The sequence below is a fragment of the Polyodon spathula genome, chromosome 25 (assembly GCF_017654505.1).
Source record: "Polyodon spathula isolate WHYD16114869_AA chromosome 25, ASM1765450v1, whole genome shotgun sequence".
Lineage (NCBI taxonomy): Eukaryota > Metazoa > Chordata > Actinopteri > Acipenseriformes > Polyodontidae > Polyodon > Polyodon spathula.
In genome coordinates, this window is record NC_054558.1 from 12,183,621 (window position 1) to 12,209,425 (window position 25,805).

The 25,805-nt window shown below is 39.3% G+C and overlaps 1 protein-coding gene across 1 annotated transcript in view; it reads right to left on the reverse strand.

Annotated features, from left to right (window-relative positions):
* Positions 1-25,805, reverse strand: part of LOC121300008 (NACHT, LRR and PYD domains-containing protein 3-like) — a 71,238-nt gene that overhangs the window by 10,101 nt on the left and 35,332 nt on the right. Inside the window, exons 9-11 of the mRNA XM_041228334.1 lie at positions 11,447-11,605; positions 8,975-9,148; positions 8,066-8,233 (exon numbers count right to left, since the gene is read on the reverse strand). Coding sequence (XP_041084268.1) covers positions 8,066-8,233; positions 8,975-9,148; positions 11,447-11,605 — 501 coding nt within the window. The remainder of the gene's footprint in view (positions 1-8,065; positions 8,234-8,974; positions 9,149-11,446; positions 11,606-25,805) is intronic.

A 25,805-nucleotide genomic window follows, 5' to 3' on the forward strand; every position in this document is an offset into this window, starting at 1 on the left:
TAAAAGTTAAATAAATAAATGCAATACAACACAATGCTCACAGGTAATGCAAATCTTTAATCATTCACTTATTAAATGGTGTAGAGATTAAAAATGTATTTTGACACCTGCCTTGATTTCAAATGTATATTGCCTACACTTGCAAAAGCCAATTCTGAACTTATTGGCATGTTATACAGGAAGAAAGCATGTTTTAAATGTCATACACAGAAAACCAAAGTAAATCAGTTCCTGTTTTCAATTAATGATTGTGGTTTTGTTTTATACAGTCGACTGTAGATTGTTTTATACAGTCGACTGTAGATTATTATTTGCAAGTTCTTTTCTTACCTACCACTGTACAAAGTACACAGAATAAGCTGAGGTTCTTTTAAAAATAAGAGAAAGAATCACTGGTGTATGTTTTAATGTATCTGTTTAATAAATGTGCTCTGTTTGTAATGGAGGAGCGTATTTGTAACGATGTGATTGCACCTTAGTTTCCACTGGTACTCACATGAGAACTTAATGGTAAATACTATTTTACTGTAGCACTGGGTAACTACAAATGTTTTATGGTTTAATAAGAGAACTACTGTTTGGAAATAGTATATAATAACATGACAAGTGCCTGTGCCCTGGTGTTACCTCACACAGGGCAACATCAAGGATCGGTAAGGCTCTGCCCTTCAAGTAGTATCTCTATTTAAAAAAACAATAAACACACTGTTTTGTATTCAAAATATATACAAACCATAAGTGGAACTAAAAAGGACAGCTTAAAAACAATTGATAAAGTTTAAATGTTATAATAATAACATTATTTCAACAAACTAACATTGCTGGTAAGTATCTATGAATGGAGTGACTTAATATTTACTCCCCCAATTACTTCAAATATGTGTCTGCTGCTAAACTACCTCTTTACCTAAACTGCTTCTTAAAAGCTAAATAAATAAATGCAATACAACACAATGCTCACAGGTAATGCAAATCTTTAATCATTCACTTATTAAATGGTGTAGAGATTAAAAATGTATTTTGACACCTGCCTTGATTTCAAATGTATATTGCCTACAGTTGCAAAAGCCAATTCTGAACTTATTGGCGTGTTATACAGGAAGAAAGTATGTTTTAAATGTCATACACAGAAAACCAAAGTAAATCAGTTCCTGTTTTCAATTAATGACTGTGGTTTTGTTTTATACAGTCGACTGTAGATTATCCTTTTCTTACCTACCACTGTGCAAAGTACACAGAATAAGCTGAGGTTCTTTTAAAAATAAGAGAAAGAATCACTGGTGTATGTTTTAATGTATCTGTTTAATAAATGTGGATAAATTGTAACATGAGGCTTACTTGTGAATCATCCTGGTTAAAATGTATAACTTTGTAAAAGCACGCTAACACTACATATGCTCAAGTTGTTGAGAGGTATTATCCATTTGTAATGATGTTTATACAATATTAGCACAACATTTTGCCAGTCAGTGTTGACCCTGGTTTACAGCAACAAGTAAAAACTGGAAAGTTTGTCCAAATTATAAATTAATTATATTTAATGTATCTAATACATTGTGTACATCTTATTGAAGACATAAATGAACTGTAATCTGTTTCAATGCATTCATACAGACCTTGTAAGTTACTGTTAGGATTCTGAAGCCCATAATATGGCAATTTCTTAAGGGCTCACAAATGTGTTCCTTATTTTAGAGTTCCTCAGGTGGCAACCCTAACCAAGAATGAAGATCGACCCCACACCAGGATCGCTTGTTGTTTTAAAACAAACACAGCAACTTCTTGGGTGAGATCAAACTGGTTATTCCTTTTTTATTGGCTTTATGGATTGTTTTGTCTTTTTTTTTTTTTTTTTTTTTTTTTTTTTTTTTTTTTTGCATTTTCGAGATTGGTATTTTTTCAGTGCAATTGCCATGGTTTTTTTCAATGGATTAGAGACCGTCATTTTTGGTATACAACGTCTCTATATTGGACAAAGATCAGAAAGGGCTGAACATTTACCATTACTTTAGTTACTGTGAATTGAAATGTTATCACCAAAATCTGTGAAGTCAATGTATATTTTGAGTCATTGGTTACTGTTGACATACCTGGACTACTTTTGTTAATGCTAGTTTTTGCTACTGTTTTGTATGGAGGGGTTTTATACATTTACAAAATCAATTTAACAGCTTTTTTTCATTATTACTGTTTCTTTGAGTGTTTATGATATTTGATATTTTGGTTGCTGAAGGTACATATTTTAATCACAAGTATTGCAGTGAGTGCATTATTTGAAATATTTACAACTCAGCATTGCCTAAGTGAACTACGCTGTCCTGAGATTTTTTTGTTCTAGATTTTCTGTATGTTAATTTGGAGCAACAACTTGAGTTTTAATAATCTGGACTCTTACAGTTGACATTCGCTAAAGGCTGTTTGTTACAACGTTGTACTTTTGTATTTATTCATTAATTTATATTTTTCCTATAAAGCGCTTTGGGATGGCATTATATTGCTAAATAAAAATACACTAATTGATTGACATGTTGTAACCTGGCCAAAACAATCATACACGATCGTCTTCATTTTCATATAACAACAACACCACCACCAATAATAATAATAAATAAATAAATCAGATAGTTTGATAATTTTATTTGAAAGCATAGGTCTCCAAAGTATTTATTTCCAAAGTATCATAGTTTGACACATTTGGGGCTCCCCCAAGAATATTTAGCATAATGTTGGAATTTTGCCAGGACAGCATTTGATATGTTTCAAAGGATATCTATTAGGCTGTTTCAGAGAACTTTTGAATCGTCGGGAACTCACTGACCTGCCCAGTGGTGACCACACATGATGTCTGAAGTGAACCCCCCTACTGTACCAGTTCAGCAGTGTGTGCTGGAAAGCCTTGTCAGAGCATGGGTCAAGTAAGTGCACAGTAGTGGCCTTACCTGACAATTAACATCTTTTTCGGCATGGTCAGCTCTTACCGCCAATTAAAACATAGCTTTTTGTGTTTAATATTACTACTGTTATCTAATCCACAGACAGCTGTCCCACATATGCTCTCATTAACAGATTCCTTTTCACAGATATCAGGACATATGATCAAAATCAGAGGCTATGCCACTATCTGAAACATGTCCCCCATGTATCAGAGAACACTGGCAGTTTAAATGGCTTGCAGCCGGAATGACTTATCTGGGCATAAAACTCTTATCCAAAAAATGTGAAAGACCTTACAAAATTGGACAAAACTAGGCCTCTTTTTGTTGGGTAAAATGAATGTTATAAAGATGATTACCGCTCCCCAAATCAATGACATCCCCTACCTTCTCCCACTCCCTTTCCCTCCTCATCTTCTACACAGATATAACAAAGCTGTTAGTACGTTTCTTTGGGCAGGAAAATCAACTCTTAATAAAGCAAAATTGTTTACTTCCCCCAGAGACAGTGGTCTATGACTCCCAAAAGTAGATTGGTATCATTATGCCTTTTCACTCTCTCAGTTATCTAAAACTCATCTTGCAGCTGATCAAGCACCTGCGTGGGTTAATATAGAAAAAGAGCTTACAGCCCCTTTTCCAATCTAGGCCTTTATTACACAAGCAGGCAGGCCAGTCCCATTTAAAGACCCGGTATTGGCTTTTGCGAGAGAAACCTGGAAAATGACACCAGATTACAAAATCGGACCCTTTCTGTCCCTTTCAGACCAAAACATGGCCTTTGATCCCAACGTCGGGCAACCACGAGCTGTTCCAACAAGTATTGCAAATCTACAGGAGGTGTATCTAAAATGTTACAGTCTTTTAAGACAGGCTCAAGCTCCTAAATTAGAAGCTCTTAACACTAGCACCCCCATAGCCGCTTTTTGAACAGCTTTTGCAATTCAAATTTCAATATCTCCGCGTCTGTGAATATCTCGTGCATGTCTGTTCTTAAGTGTTACTAAATACTTGAATTAAATACCCATACGGTGTTTCTGCTGCAGAATCGTAAAAACAAATGAGTTCTAAACACTTGCTTTTGCAACCGCCAGACCCACAGTTTATGCGGCATATTGAAATCAATACAATATAGCCGTCAATTTAGTCTGAGCTTTGTAATAAAATCAAAGTCATTGTGAAAGAACATATTACATACTCGAGTGCTGAAACATTAATGAAAGTTATTCTACACATCATATATTATTATTATTATTATTATTATTATTATTATTATTATTATTATTATTATTATTACTAGCAATTGTCACTAAATATACACATTGAATCAATACAGTGTGATATAGCTATGCTACTTTTTTCTCATCTGCCTGTCCTCTGAATAGAGTTACCACAACAGCTCAAGCCATGCGAGACCCCTGCACTCCACTACACTCCTCAGACAGAACAACTATGCCACCCTGAGTGTGTACAGGTGTAAAAAAACCAAATAAATAAATAAAAAAGATGTGCCTATTGTAAGCTCTCTGCACAACGAAAGCTAGAGACTGTTGCATTTTACAGTGCAACGAAGTACGGTGTGGACATACTGGATCAAATGGCACGGCTGTATTCTGTCAAAGGTGGTACTCGCAGGTGGCCTGTGGCTGGTTTTTATAATGTTTTGGACCTGGCAGCCATAAACGCTTTGGTTTTGTGCTAGGAGTGCACCGGCAACACAATCACTCGCGGGGGCTTCATTTTACACTTAGCTGGAGCTACGGCAGAAACATTTTGATGAGAAATGAAAGTCGGCTGGCAAATGCCCCTCAACCTTCAGCCAACGCTGCGCCCACTGGCACATAGAATAAAAGACAATGCCAGGTTGCTAAATGCAATATAAAGATAACTTCTGATGTCTGCGCATGTTGTGAAAAGGCAGTCTGTGGCACTGGTACAGTTGAAAAGCGTGTTTTCTGCATGGATTGTACTAAGAAAGCTGTAATAAAACTCTGAACAGACAGAGCCTTGGAACTCTGTTTCACTCAAAGCACTTTCATGTTGTATAAATTGTTACATTTTTGTTTTAAGCTATATCTAATGTTTATGTTTTATAATTGGATATGTGCTTACAGCTTTCTACACTTGTTCACACTGAAGTTTATTGTGTAAAGTCTATTTTATTGCAGTTATTCATGTTTATGTATACGAGTTCTTTTTGAAAAAAATAACAACAAATTTTAATTTTCAATGTAAATACGGTGTTTATTACTAAAATACTATGTATGATGTTCAAAAATAAAAATATTAAGTTGTATCCGATTGTTTTTTATTTTCATATCGAAGCCGTTTTAAAATGGAGCCGCACATTTTGCGGGCGCGGTGGTTGTATGTAGTCTGAAATCTTTGCGGTTCTAGTGTTAAGACAACATGGGAAAGGGAGCGTGGAAAAAATATATCTTGATTTCTAAGAAAATATATAATGAACGATTTAAAACTTGTATATCTTATCTTTAGAAAGCATGACGCTAGATAAAAAGCACCATTTCGGCTAAAAAGTGAACGTTAATCTACAAATTTATGTTCCAACAAAATAAGATAAGAAAGGGATTACATTAATATTAATCCTTGAACAACCAAAGTCTTAAGAAAAAAACCTGTCTCGGCTGGATTTTGTATGAACAAAGAACAGGGTCAAGCCTAGTTCAGTCATTATAAAAATATAAGAGTCAAATACAGTTATTAGTTGCTATTTGGATTTAAATCTTAGAAGGAATCACCAAAGAAATAAAGTGATGTTATAAATTCTAGGAGCAACTGTTAAACTGAAGTAAATTAATTGAAAGATTATCTTATAATGAAACAGGTTCAGTGCTCATTGATACTGTTCATAGTTCACAATAGTTAAAGAACAGTAATTAGACACGAAGGTATTATGAATTAATAAAATAAATGATTAACCCCTTTTTTAGACAGCATGATAGTTGAAACTAAAAATAATTATTTGATTTCATTAGAGTAATAATATGTTTTAAGTATTTGCTATAATAGAAAACATATTATTTAAAACTGACAAGTATTATTGCTTGTTCATGACTTTACTGATAAGGAGATTAAAAGCTGAAGCAGTATTCCATTTAATTAAATGGGAAAATGATATAGTTTTATTTCTCCTTCTATTGAACAACAAGACCTCTAGACATTATGATATCCACTGAATTATAGAATATAAAAGGCGTTGTGTTATGTTTTTGTGTTAAGTTTGTAATGATATACTATAATGTACTTTGTTGTTAATCCACTATACTATTGTCTAATGATGGTAAATGGAGACCTTATAATGTGGTTCTTTGAAACTGCTGCACTGAAAAAGGGAGCCTCTCTCCTTATCCAAAAAGGAGGAATGTCCTTGGGTTCCACTTCAGCAAAGCTGCAAGTCTTATAGATTTAGAAATTTAAGGTTTATGGAGTTAGTGGTTTAGCACAGATAAGAATATATCTTGAAATAATATGCACAAATTATGGCTTAACAGACATTCATAGGTCATAAATCTAAAAAGTGTTTGCACAGACTCTGGCTTGTGAAAAGCAAGAAACTGTGGAAAACTGCTTGGAATAGCACATTCAAAAGTCAGGTACAGGTCTGAGCCTGATTAGTACAATTTTTAAGGGATAAATAATTCTGATGAAAACTATTACCACTTAAACTTAGTGAAGCTAATTGACTTAAATACTGCATGAGACAATCTTTTATCAAATACTCTGTTAGACATTGGTATATGGAATTAAAACTGACTCATTAATAAAATGATGAAACAATATGAGGTTAAAAGAAACACACACCTTTAATTTAGTAAAATATAATCAATTAGAAGATGATGTCACATATTAAGAACATCTCTCATATATAACACATATAAAAATAGCGTTTTGCATGCACATATAACAGTAGTGTTTTTATATTATATTATAAACCAAGATCCTGGGAACATTGGTTCACTTAACTTTTCAGATAAAGGAGGGGCTCGGAGGAAAACAAGAAATGAGATCATAAGAGTTGAAACAAATGTGAAGTTTTCAATTTATTTGAGTAGATGACACCTATTAATTCTGAAAAGTTAGTCCGGATCTTTTGAAAAACTATTATTTGTAAAATGGATAAGAACTGTCTCACTGATTAATGATTGGATTTAATTGAGGCGCCCCATGTATTCCAATGGGACGAAAAACCTATATAACTCCTGGGTAAATTACAATGGATTACCACACTTATCACAGACAGGGTAAGGTGGTCCATCTTCTGCAAACCAAAACACAATTGAGCTGAATTTAATTTGCCTGGTGAAGACAGTCCTATCCTTTTACGATCTATATACAAGGGTAAGCATTAATCAATTATTATTTAATCTCACATGTATTGCATGCATTGCTATAAGGGGCTCACGCAAAGTTTTAGAAATTAGAGAGTGATCTGTTGAATGTGCTGAAATAGACCATTGGGTACTTTAAATGACATGTTCTTGGCCTGTTTGTCGGCCTTGAATACATACATATATACATGTATTAAAGTGTTAACGTTGATATCTGTTAAGACTCTGGACTGCCCAGTGTGTCTGTCAGCTGGGGATACGAAGTAGCCTGTAACTACTCTATCCAATATTTAACCGTTAATAAACCGAAGGAGTACTGATCATACTCTGATTCGTAAAAAAACTTTAAAGACATGAGTCTGTCAATTTCTTAAGTGCTATATTAGTCATCTGGATATATTGCGGGTCCAGTGCAGAACAATACCCCACTAGGAGTATTATCAACTCTGTCTTGCTGACATCCCCCCTGAGATAAGAGTATATGCTGAGCGATATGGAAAGAGTACGTAAAGAAATCTGAACCCACGGATTCTGTGACAGTGTCGTCTTCTTTGTTCAATATTCAAGAACAATAATCTAAACAGATTGAACCCTTTTAATTGCACTGAAATGTTTCACATAAATAAATGTTGCATAACTACGGTAATGGGGAAACTGCAACATTACCGGGTTAAACTTCTAAAAGGATATCACAGGCGTTTCATATTTTTTGTCTGTATGTTACTGGCACACCTTGTTCTACAAGCAAAGCTCTGAATGACAAACAGTAGTACAAATACTCACTCGAAATGCTTCAGGCTGGTACAGTTCAGCACAATTTGGTTGAAGCTGGGGACAGAGCTGTCTGTGAAGGAGTTCTTGCTCAGGTGTAGATATTTCAATGAGCTGAAAGCATCAAGACCAGAGGCGAGAGACTCGAAACAGCTGTCTGTGAGGTGTGCGTTTCTCAGCCTATGAAGAAGACAGAGAGAGAATCAGCTGTGACAAACATTTCCTGTGACCTTACTTAAAATTCAAACATGCAAATACATGGCTGTTTGAAGTGGAATATCTGGCTCTATAAGAAGCTATTGTTTTGACTGGAAGTATGACCACAGACCCAGCATTTAAATTGTTATCACTAAAGCATGTCTCCAAATGCTTCACTATTGATGTCTTTTGACTTGTAATTTATAACACAATTCACAACATTTAGCACTCCATTTGTCATACAAATGGTCCCATGTCTTAGGCATAAATACTGACATGCTTGTCCAGTAATATAACATTGTGCTTAACTGTGCCACTGTGCTAAAACCTAAAACGAATGATCATTGTTATAGACATACAGTTTGTCCCATAAGTGGCATCAAAGGCATGATATTGGCGCTCTCTCTCTCTCTCTCTCTCTCTCTCTCTCTCTCTCTCTCTCTCTCTCTCTCTCTCTCAGGAATTAAATGTCTTTAAGCAAAGAAGAATTCAGTTTGTGTGGGAACAATAGTCAACAGGGTGTGTCCGCCTGATTTAACAGAGGACATCCTAATCGGCATAATACATGATATTGCTAATGATACCTGACCTGTGGGACACTGTATATTGATTATCAATGTATAGCTTTTTATTGTTATTTAACTTTAGTACCAATTAGTTTGTAAATTCATGACACATATTCAACATATTTAGATTCAAAAGCATTAAGTAAAATCAATTTACTCAAGAGACTGGAGATCAGTGGTTGACATTTTCAAAACACCACACAGTTCTTCTATGAAGTTGCTGGTAAGATGAGAATTCCGGACAGATATACTTTCACAGTTATATGTTGGAACAATCAAAGTGCAGATGTTCAAAATGAAATCTTCAGGGAGATCACCGTCAATTGATAAGCTGAAAGAAAAAGACAGTTGTTCAAATTCATAAACTCATTCTGTTCACTGCACATTGATCACTGAGATAATCAACATAATCACACAATTTTCCCGCAATAACAATCAAACAGTGGCTGAAAGTCTTGATCTGTGTGAAAGTGACTCTAATCACAATCTCAAACTACCACTGGAACGCATGAATAAATCCATTATTCTTTTTTTAAAAACTGAATTCATCTGCATAAGACTGCCTGCTTCAAGCTGATTCTACTGTGCAATGGTCAATTTAACTTGGGACAGTCATATGTTACAGTTGTTTACCCTTCATTACTGTTAAAAAACCTCACCCAATAAAATAACTAAACCTGCAGAAAAACCTGTTAAATAAATATTGTGACAGGGTGCCGGGAAAGACCACATATCCCAGCAGGCAAAGCGGACTACATCCCCCAGAAGGCAATGCGGGCGGTCATTTTGAGCCAAGCCCACCAAACCGATTTGTAAATTATGTTCAGCTGTGTGTAGCTAGCCCCACCCTATTTGTGTATATAACCCTGAGTGCTGAATGGAAGAGGAGTAGGAGAGATGAGATGAGTGAGAGTGGTGAGAGAAAGAGTGTAAGTGTTGTTTGTTTACATTTATTTTGAAACCTTGCATTGTTTTGATGTCTGTGTTTGATTTATTGTTTGCTCCTTTGCTTTGGCCCACATGCTGTTTATTTTGTATTTATTTTTGTATTTATTTGCTAATAAATGTGCACCTTAGTGCGTTTCAGTGCAGTTTCGTGTCAGTCTCCATTAACTATCCTGACACAACCCCCTCGCTTTCGCCATCCTGTCACAGCAGGTAAACTGTTTTCTAATTAAACAACTACATTTGCACTAATGAACACAACCTGGAGCTGACCAGTGCAGTTCTTTGATCTGTGAATATGTAAAGCATTGTTAAGTGCACGACACATGGGCAATCAAAAACATAACTTGCATTTTTTTTTTTTTTTTAATTTTGGCTTATTTTGTTTCCACACACTGTGACAGGCTGGCAAGTGGAAAGAGGCCCAGAGACAGACTGCAGTTCAAAAAAATAATGCTTTAATTATAAATAAACAGAAAATAAAAGGGCACAAGGGCCAAAACAAAAGGATTTAAACACAAATAGAAAGACACAAAAATCAAAACTTACAAAAATAAAGGTTTCCAGGCTGGGCGATGCCTACACTGGATGAGAAAATTCACAAAACCAAAAACAACAAACACCAACTTGCTTCCTCAGCTCCCTCCTCCCCTAATGGGAAGCTGAGGCCTCCTTTTATGTCAGGTGGCTGGGTGCTGATTGATCGTTAATTATGCTAATCAACTAATCAACCCCAGCCACCTGAACACAATAAACCCAGGCAGGTAGGGGAATTTAACCACATAATTGCCAGAGTTCTAAAGGGCAGAGCTCTGCTCTGCCACACACACTAATACTAACTCTGGTAGTAATGAATGGGAACTCACAACTACCCCAGGAGGTGGATTAGTTAGTCCAGTGGGCAATCGCACTCGATTGGGCATTAACGTTAGTGTGAACAAACCAGTTTGTGTTCAGAAGGCACTCAACACCACTCTCAAGTGCCAGTGTGGAAACGGCATCAATATTACAATATTGGATACTGGCATCAATATCACTGTTACTGCACATCCTGTGTCCGACTTGGCTTAAAATATTAGATATAGGGATATTTTACACACAACTTTATAAAGAGTGCTTTCACCTCCGTTCATCACACACCTGTTTCTGCAGCCTCTCATCAAGGACTGTTACTGTTTCATCTCCCCTGCTGATGTGAGCAGCGAGTGCTGCATTCGAATAAGGACTTTGAAGAAGGACCCTGGTTGTTCTGTTCTTTGTGTTTTTTATTTTATTAATTAGTTTGTTGTGTATTTAATGTTTAGAATTCTTCATTTGTTTTTGTATACTATGTCTTTTCATCTGCTATTTCTCTCTGTATCTCTTCGCTCTCCTTCCTCTTGTGCCGCTCCTTCTCTTCCCTTATCCCCCAGTGGTGGAACCAGCTCCCGGTGAACCTCAGGACTGTTTAATCTTTTACTGCTTTCCACCGTCTTCTCAAAACTCACTTATTCAACCTTTATTTGCAAACTCCTATTTACTTTTTATATTTTCCTTTATTTTTTGTTATTTTGTATATATTGTAATCTTTGCATTTTTTTATTGACTAACTTTTGTATTTCATATTTTTGTTTAATTTCTGGAAGTTGCTTTGGATAAAAGAGTCTGCTAAATGATTAATATCAATTTAAATGAATTTTCTTACTCTTTCTCGACAAACATATCATCATGTGTGTCACAACACAATTTCAGCCCTTCTTCTGACATCGTTATAGCCAGATACAAGTATTTCCGGCTTGGGCGTGTAGAAAGCATGCGGCAGAAGTCCTCTGCTGTTTCTTTGGTGAGGTAACCAAATTCCATTCTGTAGTGAAAGAGTGTGGTTAACAATGGTAAGATTTACAAAGAAAATAGACACTATGACTGCAGAGCTAATATTCCTGAAAAGATTCCTTGATCCTGTCCTTCTTATTTTGACAAGGGTTTACAAGAAACCTCTAAGTGTCACCCCAGTGAGTGTCATGTCCTAGTAATGAGGAGGGGCTTTGGTAATACTTGGGATATCACACATCATAAGAACATATCAATAATAAAATGTGCATTGTCTGAAAAAGGGTGTTTCTACAGCATTGGAGATTTTAGAATGATATTACAGAAACATTCAAATATTTAACCACCTAATTGAGACCATCTGGGATTGCAGCAGAGTCATCTCTGCTTTTTATTTTTACATATTCAAGAATGGTTACATTTAATTATTTGATAAATGTTTCTAATAAGTAGTGCTGCAACAATTATTCAAATTTATCGGTCACAGGTAGAGCCTGCATAAGCCTTGTTCACGCAGTTGCAATGCAAACAAACAGTGAGAGAACGCAGAAGCAAGAAGTTATGTGAGCCCCGAGCCCCAATACACACACACACACACACACACACACACACACACACACACACACACACACACACACAAACAGTGTTTTTAAGCAGCAGAGAGAGAGAGAGACTTTGACTTTTACAATCCTTTAAGATTTAGAAAACAAAGAATCTATCAAAAAAAACAAACAGACAATACTCCCCAACACATCAGTATTAAAAACCTCTACAAATACAGCACTTTAAATTCCTAAAAACAAGCCTAAAAAAATTAACTAAAAACATTAAGACTCCCCTCCTCACTCACAGAACAGATTGCATCTCTCACAAACCACTTCATCTGGAACCCTTCTAAGTCATGAACCAATTTAAAATAGGCGAAATCCACCTTGAGCCTGCTCACCACCATCACTCTGAACAGCCTGTCCACCTGAGTCAGCCCTAAGCCTGCCAACTTGTTCTTCCGAAGACTTCAGAATTGCCAGTTTTCCCTGCCCTAGAAGAAAGTTAACTATAAGACATACATTGCTATCCCTTCTCCTCTTTCCAAAAATAAACATAATCTTTGTGTATTCAACTCGCAGCATCTCTAACATTCTGCTAAGGAGTTAAAACAGAGAGTCTAGCCTCTTACACTCACTGTATGCATGAAACACAGTTTCTTCCTCTGTACAAAAAGCGCATTCTGAGTTAATACTGGGATCTATTTTATGAAGGAGCCTACCTGTGGCCAGTATACCATGTATTAGTCTCCACTGTAGATATCCTACTCTCTTATCCAGAGGTAGCTTATACAGTACCCTCCATTCTGGATACCCCTCTTCTCCTAATTCTAGGTGGCCTCTCCATCTGGAATCTACCACCCCCTTTAACTCTCTGCGGTGGGCTATTTTTATGCAAAATTGATGCACTTCTTTACTTTCCAAATTTTTAAAGTTTAGATGTTTCATTTTGTGTATTTTCAAAATCCTTCCTTTTTCTTCCTCCTCCCCTTGCTCCTCTTCTCCCTCTAAAGGAGACACCAGCAGCACCAGGAATTTAGTGTCTTGTCCCTCTCCTCCCTGCGCTGCCCCATCTTCCAGAGCTTCCCTGATCTTTGGAGACAGACAGCCCCTCACCTCCCTCAGCACCTTCGCTGCCTGCCTCTCACATCGCCAGCCCAACATGCCTTTCAATTCAGCTGCACTCAGCCAGCAAAATAGTCCAGGCACCAAAAGCTGTCCTAACCTAGTAAGAACTGCTTTTACAAAACTGCCCTGCAGTGCTAAAGACTGAAGGCACTGCGCTGAAATGAGAGAATTAAAAAATAGTGGTTCTTCTAAGAGATTTTGAGGTGTCATATTCTCCTCCCTCTGCACTCTTAGTGTTCCCCACACCTTTAAAACGCTGTGATAAAAAGGGGGTAGAGAAGATCTGTCTAGAGCGAGGTGGTTAATAAAAAACAAATGAATGCCATATCCCAACCCCTCCACTTTATTGAGAAAGAGGCTGGCTAACCTCTTCCGGTGGGTTCCCTCCCCAGTGTACACGAGCCTCTGCAAAGCCTGCACTCTAAAAGCTGCCACCCTGCCGGCGATGCTAACCAACGCCTGCCCGTCCTCATCACGAGGTAAGTACAAAACAGCCGACCTTAGCCAGTGCTTACCTCCCAAAAAAAACTCCACCAAAAGCTTCCGAATGCTGTCTACTAGGTTTCTCTGTGGATCTTGACACATCAACCTGTGCCATAACATTGATGCAGCCAGATTATTAATCACCAGAACCCTCCCTCTGTAAGACAGCCCTCGCCACTGATCTAATCAAGCCTTCACCTTCTCTATCAGGCCCTCCCAATCTGTACCAAGATACACTCCCAGCACCTTCACCCCCATCCTACCCCACCTCAAGAAATTGCATCTTGAATTGCTTTAATCAGAAAATAGAGGACATTGGGGAAACACAGCAGCAGCTCAAAGTCAAACAGCCGCGTGTGTTTTTCTGATAACAAACAAGCTGAAACTCGGAGCAGCTGATTCAAATTCAGCGCCGTTTTGAGACACGGGCGAGGGGAGGAGCCAACAGCACAGCAGAACAATGCAGTTAAACGAGGCAGTCTTCCCAGCGACAGCGAGTGGGAGAAGTACAGGCGTGGAAAAGTACAGAGCAGTTTCGAAGCAGTTTGAAAGCAGGTTGACGGCTGCAGAAGAAACTAAACTTCAAAAAAAAAAAACCTCAACATGGTCTTCAAGCCAGTAATCTGTGACACCTGCTTGATGTGGGAAATCCGAGAAAACCCAGTGGAGCTAAACCAAGTGTGCGTAAAGTGCCGCGCGATCCAGGATTTGCATAAACTAGTAAGTATGCTAGAAATGGAGCTGGAAGAAGTGAGACAGCAACAGGATCTTGAGGAACTGGCACACCCACAATTCATGGAAGTCTGCATCACCCCTAACAGACTGAAAGCCACCAGGGAGATAGAAGGTCAGAACAGCTGGGTTCAGGTAGGCAGAAGCAGGGAAAAAAAGAAACTTCGTCAAACACCACCACCAGAAATCAAAACAACCAACAGATTTGAGTCACTTCAGAATTTTGATGAGCAGAACCAACAACAAGAGAATGAAAGGAACAACATCCAGGACCCTATTGACAGTGGTGACCAGACAGCAAAAAGAAGGGAGGTCATGATTGTTGGGGACTCCATATTGAGAAACACAGCAAGTTCAGTTCGCAGTTTGGACCCCCTTACTACAACAGTGTGCTGCCTTCCGGGAGCCTCGGTCAAGCACATCACTGAGAACGTGGACAGGCTCCTAGAACGAACAGGAGACGACCCGGTAGTAGTCGTCCACATCGGTACAAACAACATTGGAAGAGACAGACCAAAATCCCTGCAAAACAAATTCAGAGAGCTAGGAAGGAAATTAAAAGAGAAAACCAAAACTGTGGTATTTTCTGGTATACTACCCGCACCTTGCAAAGGACCATATGGACAGCTGGAAATAATTAATCAAAACGAATGGCTGAAGACGTGGTGCACACGGGAAGGCTTCACCTATCTTGATCATTGGACCACATTCTACAACGAGGACTATCTGTATAGACGGGATGGACTGCATTTAAATAACAAGGGAACTAGTCTACTCGGAGAAAAGATCCTCGAGCAGGTTCGGAAGCATTTAAACTAGAAAGGAAGGGGGGAGAAATCAACAAAAAAACAGAAGGGAGACCGCATCAAAACAAGAACAACAACTCAGGTAAGACAACCATTAAATGTATTTATCTAAATGCTAGAAGTATCAGAAACAAAATTCTAGAACTTGAAGCTACTGCACTAACAAGTAACTATGATGTGATAGGTGTTACAGAAACGTGGTTGTCTGAGAGTGATGGGGACGAATTTAATATTTGTGGGTATACACTGTATAGGAAAGACAGGCAGGACAGAAGAGGAGGAGGGGTAGCGCTATACATAAGAAACAGTCTTGAAGCCCAGGTGTTAAACCTGGACAAAGAAAATAAAACCGAATCAATATGGGTCAGAATAACAGACAAAAATTCAAAAGGCATAATAATAGGAGCATGCTATAGACCGCCAGATTCAGACGGTGAGCAAAATAATCTGTTATACAATGACATTAGAAATGCGTGTAGCAAAGGAGAAGCCATACTAATGGGGGATTTCAACTTCCCCCAAATAAAATGGGAAAACCCGGTGGGTAGCGCGAAGGATGAAATAGAAATGGTGGAAATGACAAATGACTGCTTCCTAACACAATTTGTCAAGGCACCCACTAGAGGGGAGGCATGCCTTGATTTAGTCTTTTCAAATAACGAAGATAGAATAACTAAAACAGAGGTCAGAGAACCACTGGCAAACTCAGACCACAACATGGTCTCATTTGAAGTGTTTTTTAAATCCCCAAAAGTAAAGACTAAAGCTAAGGTTTACAATTTTAGAAAAGCAAACTATGAAGGTATGAAACAGAGACTAACAGAAGTAGATTGGAGTAAAATAGAGAAAACACCCACAGAAGAAGGATGGTTGTTCTTCAAAAATGTAGTACTAGAGGCGCAAAACAATTATATCCCTAAAGTAGACAAATCTAAATGTAAAACTAAATTGCCAAAAAGGTTTAATAGATCAATTAAAAAAAATATTCAGCGAAAAAAGGCACTTTATAGAGCATTAAAAAAGGACCAAAAAGAAAGTACGCAGAAAGAGTACACAGAACTGCAAACGCAAGTCAAAAAGGAAGTTAGAAAGGCCAAGAGAGAAATAGAAATGAACATTGCTAAGGGAGCTAAAACCAATTCCAAAATGTTTTTCCAATATTACAACAGCAAGAGAACATTCAAAGAGGAGATTAAATGTTTAAGAGATACAAATGGCAAAATCGTAGAGGAAGAAAAAAAAATAGCAAATATGTTAAATGATTACTTTTCACAAGTTTTTACAAAGGAAGATACTGACAACATGCCCCACATGTCATCCAGTTCCTATCCAGTTTTAAATAACTTTAGCATAACTGAGGCAGAAGTGTTAAAGGGACTAGGAGCTCTTAAAATAAACAAATCCCCTGGGCCGGATGAGATCCTCCCAGTAGTACTCAAAGAAATGAAAGAAGTAATTTACAAACCGCTAACCAAGATCATGCAGCAGTCTCTTGACACAGGGGTGGTACCGACAGACTGGAAAATTGCAAACGTAATACCGATCCACAAAAAGGGAAACAAAACTGAACCAGGTAACTACAGACCAGTAAGCCTGACTTCTATTATATGCAAACTTATGGAAACTATAATAAGATCCAAAATGGAAAATTACCTATATGGTAACAGGGTACTGGGAGACAGTCAACATGGTTTTAGGAAAGGGAGATCGTGCCTAACTAACTTGCTTGATTTTTTTGAGGATGCAACATCGATAATGGATAATTGCAAAGCATATGACATGGTTTATTTAGATTTCCAGAAAGCTTTTGACAAAGTCCCGCACAAAAGATTAATTCTCAAACTGAACGCAGTTGGGATTCAAGGAAACACATGTACATGGATTAGGGAGTGGTTAACATGTAGAAAACAGAAAGTACTGATTAGAGGAAAAACCTCAGAATGGAGTGTGGTAACCAGCGGTGTACCACAGGGATCAGTATTAGGTCCTCTGCTATTCCTAATCTACATTAATGATTTAGATTCTGGTATAGTAAGCAAACTTGTTAAATTTGCAGACGACACAAAAGTAGGAGGAGTGGCAAACACTGTTGCAGCAGCAAAGGTCATTCAAAATGATCTAGACAAGATTCAGAACTGGGCAGACACATGGCAAATGACATTTAATAGAGAAAAGTGTAAGGTACTGCACGCAGGAAATAAAAATGTACATTATAAATATCATATGGGAGATACTGAAATTGGAGAAGGAATCTATGAAAAAGACCTAGGAGTTTTTGTTGACTCAGAAATGTCTTCATCTAGGCAATGTGGGGAAGCTATAAAAAAGGCTAACAAGATGCTCTGATACATTGTGAAAAGTGTTGAATTTAAATCAAGGGAAGTAATGTTAAAACTGTACAATGCACTTGTAAGACCTCATCTTGAATATTGTGTGCAGTTCTGGTCACCTCGCTATAAAAAAGATATTGCTGCTCTAGAACGAGTGCAAAGAAGAGCGACCAGAATTATTCCGGGCTTAAAAGGCATGTCATATGCAGACAGGCTAAAAGAATTGAATCTGTTCAGTCTTGAACAAAGAAGACTACGTGGCGACCTAATTCAAGCATTCAAAATTCTAAAAGGTATTGACAGTGTCGACCCAAGGGACTTTTTCAGCCTGAAAAAAGAAACAAGGACCAGGGGTCACAAATGGAGTTTAGAAAAAGGGGCATTCAGAACAGAAAATAGGAGACACTTTTTTACACAGAGAATTGTGAGGGTCTGGAATCAACTCCCCAACTCCCCAGTAATGTTGTTGAAGCTGACACCCTGGGATCCTTCAAGAAGCTGCTTAATGAGATTTTGGGATCAATAAGCTAATAACAACCAAACGAGCAAGATGGGCCGAATGGCCTCCTCTCGTTTGTAAACTTTCTTATGTTCTTATGTTCTTAACACTTGGGGCAATAAAGGAGGGCCACCCTCCTGCTAGCTCCCTGACAAAAAAGCATCACTTTTGGCCCAATTTATCTTTGCTGATGACGCTCTCTGAAAAATATTAAAGCTCTGCTGCAATTCCTGAACATCTCTATTACTGCTGATAAAAACAGTAATATCATCAGCATAGGTTGACACTCACTGCGGCTTCAGGGGCCATGCTGGGCACTGTCCATCCCACCAGCCTGCTCCTCAGCCGAGCCAACAAGGGCTCAATAGAGATGACGTACAGCATCCCCGACAGGGAGCAGCCCTGTCTAATCCCCCTGCACACTGGAAAGGGTCTACTCAACCCACTGTTTATTTTTAAAACACTAAAAACATTGTTATATAAGAGCTTAATACATTTAATAAAACCAGGGCCAAACCCGAAGGCTTCCAGAGTTTTAAAAAGGTAGCAATGGTCGACGCGGTCAAAGGCTTTTTCCTGGTCTAAGGAAACCTGACCCACATTAAAATCACCATTTTTGGCTAATGATAAAAAATCCCTTATTAAAAATACGTTATCAAAAATTCTCTCCCAGGTATACAATAAGTCTGATCTGGATTAATTATCTTGTCCATGCAATTTTTCAATCTCATTGCCAAACACTTTGAAAAACATTTTAAATCACAGCATAAAAGCGCTACTGGTCTCCAGTTTTTGATCAAACACAAATCCCCTTTTTTTTGGCAACAGACTAATTACAGCCCTCCGGCAACTGAGTGGCAACTCCCCTGCCTGCAGGCTTTCCTGTAGCACCAGAAACAAGTCCGATCCCAAGTCTTTCCAAAAGTGCTGGTAGAACTCAGCTGACAGTCCATCTATCCCTGGAGCTTTTCCTTTTGCCAGCTTCATGACAGCAGCACCTGGAAACACTGTTTCATATCCAAACTACGCTGCTCTTCCTGACTCAGTCTGGGCAGCCCATCCAACAATGTGTTAATAACCGCTGAACACATGGCTCACTGGCATACAGCTCCTCATAAAAGCGCATTGCCGCCTCGCTGACCTCCTCCTGGCCTGTCAGCTCCTTGCTGCACGGCAACCGGACACAGTGCAGCCGTTTACTGTTGGCTCTCTTCTTCTCCAACCCGAAAAAGAAACTTGTAGGGGCATCCATATCCCTCAACTCTATGAACCTGGATCTCACTTGTGCCCCCCGCACTTTCTCCTCCAGCAGGCTGCTTAAAGCTTCTCTACGCTCCCCCAGGATCTCCTGTGTTGCCGTGCTCTGCTCAGTTTCAAGCTGGAGGATTTCTCTCTCCAGCTCTCGTGACTGCATTCAATGACTTGTTTACGTCTGCGGTGTACTGCTGACACAATAACTTAATTTGCGTCTAAAAGATTTAAAACAACCAAGAATAAACAAACAGTAAACGATATATATTTTTTATAAAACGTATCCTTTAGAAACATTACGTTTTAATTTTCCGATTCAACATTTTCCTTACCGTTTGCATATTTTTTTTTAAGTCTATACCGCTTTGGCAGATCTATTTCTTTTATTGTAACTTTTTTAAGAGCTATATGCGCCGAGATCAAAAACAGTTTTAAATCTGGAAAGGTCTGCTTTATAGCAATACCTCTCCTACCTTTAGTCACATCCAAAAACTCACCTATTTCATTTGCCAAGTACAACTTTTTCTTGGCAGTTTGGCTGTCAGGAATGTTAGAGAAAAGTGAAGAGTCTGAGGCCTCTCCTTCTTCTGCCTCATCCATCCCCTCCTCATACTCATCGTTGCTGTCATTCTCCACCGCTGCTGCTGCAGTTTTCAGTTTTTCTTCTCCCTCTTCAACTGCTGCTGATTGCGGTGAGTCGGGCAGAGACGGATTCACAGCAGCCAAGTATAGACTCAGCGCTTTGATCCTCTCCCTCGGAACAAGGGCGCACCGCAGCCCCATGTTGAGACCCAGAGCTACCATGATTCCCCCCAGGGTTCAAATCAGGAGCCCCAACATCACGGGGTTCCACTCCCGCAGTGCCGTGGCCACCCAACCCGGACCTCAGTCTCCTATCAGACCCAGGCACAACCACCCCCACCACCCGCTTCAAAGCAGGTGTGTTGAACCAGCCCAAGATCCGAGGAGACCGCTCCAGAGCTCCGCTCCAACATGCTCTCATTTTCTTTAACAGTTTTATCATTTTTTTTTATTTCTTTTCTGTTTTTCAACCATAATAAAACCTTGACTGTCAGCAGTATCTCTGTCCTTGTTTTCTTTTCGTGTTAACTGTACTGCAGGCTCTGCCCACTCACTCGGTCCCGCAGACATCTCTGAGTGCAGCGGCTCATCCTTTTGCCCTCCTCGATCATCCCTGACAGCCCCCCCACCAGTCTCACCCTGTCCTTCCTGCACACCCTCACTGTCAAATACCGAACAGTTTTTCCGTTGATGCCCACGAGCTCCACATTTAAAACATTGTAATGTGTCAGTGCTTGCAAAAACTACACAATGACTCCCTTCTACATTGAAGGTCCAAGCTACATCGATTTCTTCATTGGGCTTATTTAATAACAAAAAAACCTGCCTTCTAAAAGAAATACATGTATTAATTTGGGATCCTTACATTCCAAAGGTACAAACCGAATCAGAGACAGTAACTTCCCGTATCTCATTAGTTCTTCTTCTAACAGCTCGTTTTTTAAGAATGGTGGGACATTGGACAGAGTGACTTTAGCTGTTGGGGTAGCTAATGGGGACACCATCACCAGACTCCCTTTCAGAACAAACCCCTCCTAAACCAGTGTGTCTACATCTTGAGAGTCACTAAAAAAAAATAACTAATCGTTTGTTCATACGTGATGCTATATATATATATATATATATATATATATATATATATATATATATATATATATATATATATATATATATATAATACGGGTTCTCTCTCTAACGGTACACGTTCTCTCTCTAAACACCACCTACTCCTTCACCTGCCAGGGTCAAAAAAAGACAAAGAAAGAAATCCAGGGTGCGGTTAAATAGAGCAACTGATTAGTATCACCTGTCTGCAGTTTGGCTCTGATTACAACTGGAGACAGGTGTGGCTGTTCTGCTGCAGTCTAGAAGTTTCCACTGAGCTGTCCGTGGTCCTGCCTCTGTGGAATACTTCACATTGCTGTCCGTGGTCCTGGCAGCCAAAAAACAAAGAAACCTCGCAGGCACATAACGTCCATCCATAACACAACCCCTGAAACCGCTATATATATATATATATATATATATATATATATATATATATATATATATATATATATATATATATATATATATATATATATATATAATTAAAAGGATAAAGGGATAAGTCCAAACAAACTTTGTTTACAAACCTCCAGCTTCCTCAACCGCCTCACACGAGTTGGCCACAATCCTCAACGAGAGAGGAGAGAGAGTAAATGCAGAGATAAAGCTTTCTAAAACGAAACTTTTTTACCAATATGGCCAATTTTAAATGGTTTAAACGTATCGGAAATAATTGCAAAAAACAAACTTTTTTATTTGTGTTTGTTTGTGTTATTTTATATTTAAGGTGATTGTTATGTTACTGGTAGGACGGGGATCTAAAGGACACAGTTCGTGTGGGAGAAGTTAGACAACAAGCAGTGGAAGGGTTGAAGACCATAGACAGCTGCGCCCTTCTAGGCAAACTAAAACTCTGGTGCTTTCAGTTTGGTCTACTGCCAAGGTTGCTGTGGCCACTGACTGTATACGAGGTTTCTTTGACAACAGTTGAGAAGCTGGAAGCTTTAATCAGTTCATACATCAGGAAATGGTTGGGAGTTCCACGCTGCCTCAGCAGAGTGGGACTTTATGGTAAAGGAATACTGCAGCTACCAGTCTCCGCTCTAACCGAGGAGTTTAAGTGCGCCAAGGTCAGACTGGAAATGACATTAGTAGAGTCACGTGACAAATGCGTAAGGGAGGCAGCACCTGTGTTGAAAACTGGAAGAAAGTGGGCAGCAAAGAAAGCTGTGGAAGATGCAAAGGCTGCCCTTCGAATTGGTGATATCATGGGGCAAGTTCAGCATGGAAGAGGGAGTCTTGGTCTCAGTTCAGCTCCTCCTACATGGCACAATGCAGCCCCAGCTCAAAGGAGGAAGCTGGTAGTCAACGAGGTGCAAAAGCAGGAGAGGATGAGGTGTATAGAGGCCATTTCCCAGGCCAAGCAGGGAGAATGGATGAGATCGGAGAGTGTGGAACAACGCAAGATTGGCTCTACCTCTGGGTAGGAGAGGATCCCTCATGTCCTTTGTTCATCACCTGCAACATTAAGCATTAGGCATTTTGATAGGATGTAAGGTGGCTCTTAGCCAAGGACGGTTTACTTGGCGCCATGACCAGGTGCTGCGATGTTTGGTCTTAGCATTGGAAGACAAACGTAACATGACCAATAAGTTGCCACCTGTTTCATCAAAACATTACACACAAAAGACAACATTCCTCCACCCAGGAGAGCAACCACCAAGAAAAGGTGTTAAAACCAATTCTTGCCCAGGACAACTGGAAGCTGCTAGAGACTGGAAAATGCTGGCAGATGTTGGTCAACGGTTTATTTTTCCACCTGAGATTGCCACCACTAACCTTCGACCAGATATTGTCTTGTGGTCTGGATCAGCACGCCTTGTTCACCTGGTAGAGTTAACAGTGCCATGGGAGGATGCTGTAGATGAGGCGTACGAGAGGAAAAAACTGCGGTATGCTCAACTAGCCACTGAAACGGAACAGCGAGGATGGAGAGTCCGGGTTTACCCAGTGGAAGTGGGTGGTCGAGGATTTGTGGCACTCTCTACAACCCGGTTTCTCAGAGACGTCGGATTCAGTGGCCAAGAGTTGCGTCACACAGTGAAGAACTTATCTGAAGCAGCAGAGAGGAGCAGCAACTGGCTGTGGTTGAGACGGAACGATTCTGGCTGGGGACCTCAAGCACAACAGAAAGAAACGCTGATGTACAGGTAAGTAAGCTGGGCTGAGTTGAGTGGGACGGAGGGGGGTGATGCTGGGACGCCAGAATCACCGTCGAGCCCTCTTGAGGTGTCGTGGGCTAGTCGACGAAACACTGAGGATGGAAGGTGCCCACTTGAAGACCCCAGAGATGTACCCTACTTAGCTCAATACAGACGGTTGTCATGCTGATGTGCTGGGGAGGCCGCACTGTGGTTGATCCCCACAGCCAGCATCGCAGCCGTTGTGTGTGCTGATGCGCCAGGGAGGCAAAATAAGCTGATCCCTGGAGCCAGCATTACACTTCAGCCAAGAACACCAGACAGAACGATATCTACATCATCATATGGAAGGAAATGCAAATGGATGGAGACACATATGGATCACATTAGTTTACTGTAAAGCTACGTCTTAGTTGGTGCTTATCTTGGCGAGAGCCGAGTTCAAATCAGCATGAAGTTTTAACATCTACTCTCGTGTAATGGAAATCATACTGTATCGGGTGTGCAATTCATATTGCCCGACACCTGGAATAAAAAGATTGTGTGAGGGACAACTAGTTTTACCGTTACTTTGCCTGTCACAGAAGTATTTTTTTTTCTTCTTGTGTCAGATCGTTCTGTTGCTTGAAAAACTCCCACAGATTTTTCTAGGGAGTCACGCAAGTTCCCGAAAACTAAACTGCAGACGCCTCACACGCACACTGTGAAATAAATTCCAGATATTTTATACATGTCCAGATATTTCCACATCAAAGTTTTTTTTTCACTAAAAGGACAATTAAACTGGCTTGCTAAAACAGACACGCTATTTAACGTAAATAGGAAAAACTAACAAGCCTGCTCGGTCACACTTCTGATCGTGGTTCAAAGAGTATGATAGGCGGCCAGGAGAACTAGAATATCAAGAACAATGAAGAGTGACCCCTGGTGGAATTGGATGAAATGACACACGACTCATTTGTTCCTATGGAGACTAACTCTGAAAGATGTCATTAAAAACGATATTATTCGTGAATGGTTCTAGTTGAAAATTACCACGAGTGTTCATAAGTATAAAAAATGATGGATTATTTAGTTTAAACTCAGAAATCACAATACTGAAACCAAAAAAACTTACAGGAAGTATTTGATTACTTTTCCTCCAGCTAATATGAACAATTCTCACATGCATGAGATGAGAATTTCATGGGGAAATGGAAACTTGTAGGAAGCTACGACCAACACAAACATTTATGTATTTTGTCAAGTTTCAACTTCACTTGGAAGTATTAATCGATAGATTTATAACTTCAACGAGGTAGGAACACCCTGCTTCTAACCTGCCAATCACTTACCCAGGTGATTTTGAATCAGCCTATTCTGGAGAACTGACCTATCGAACAAGATGATTAGATCATTTGAATACGGCTTCAACAATTGGTGGAACTGTGAAACAATCACACTTTTTAAGTAAATAAGAACCCGTGTTTCTTGGACATCGATGCTCGCTATGCCTCCCTACCATCTCCCTGCTTGCTTGATGCCTGCCTGTCTTCAATCACAACACTGTATCGGGAGTGAGGTCACGTCGCACTTTGAAACATCTGAATGCTTCTGAAAGAAACAAAGTCCTTAACCCGATGTCTGCTTGACTCTGTCATACTTCAGTGTATTTATTTAAAAAAAAAAAAACACTTTTGCTGGTATTGAGTTGTTTGAATTATTAGCTACTATTGAGAAAATCAACAATGCTCCAGGTCTCTGTTTACCAAAACTGTCAACAAGCAAACACGGCAACTGCAGCACAACTTTGCTGACATCACAGAAAAGGACTTCTCACTGCGACGCATCAGGAATCGGCACACCTCCGTCCCGGAAAGGGATCACACGGCGAGGACGTGGGATTCACCTTTCATCGGAATCTGAACAACTCATCTCTCCAATTCTTTTATTCACAAAATCTTTTAAGAACATAAGAACATAAGAAAGTTTACAAACGAGAGGAGGCCATTCGGCACATCTTGATCGTTTGGTTGTTAGTAGCTTATTGATCCCAGAATCTCATCAAGCAGCTTCTTGAAGGATCCCAGGGTGTCAGCTTCAACAACATTACTGGGGAGTTGATTCCAGACCCTCACAATTCTCTGTGTAAAAAAGTGCCTCCTATTTTCTGTTCTGAATGCCCCTTTGTCTAATCTCCAGTTGTGACCCGTGGTCCTTGTTTCTTTTTTCAGGCTGAAAAGGTCCCTTGGGTCGACACTGTCAATACCTTTTAGAATTTTGAATGCTTGAATTAGGTCGCCACGTAGTCGTCTTTGTTCAAGACTGAACAGATTCAATTTTTTTAGCCTGTCTGCATATGACATGCTTTTAAGCCCGGAATAATTCTGGTCGCTCTTCTTTGCACTCTTTCTAGAGCAGCAATATCTTTTTTATAGCGAGGTGACCAGAACTGAACACAATATTCAAGATGAGGTCTTACAAGTGCATTGTACAGTTTTAACATTACTTCCCTTGATTTAAATTCAACACTTTTCACAATGTATCCAAGCATCTTGTTAGCCTTTTTTATAGCTTCCCCACATTGTCTAAATTAAGACATTTCTGAGTCAACAAAAACTCCTAGGTCTTTTTCATAGATTCCTTCTCCA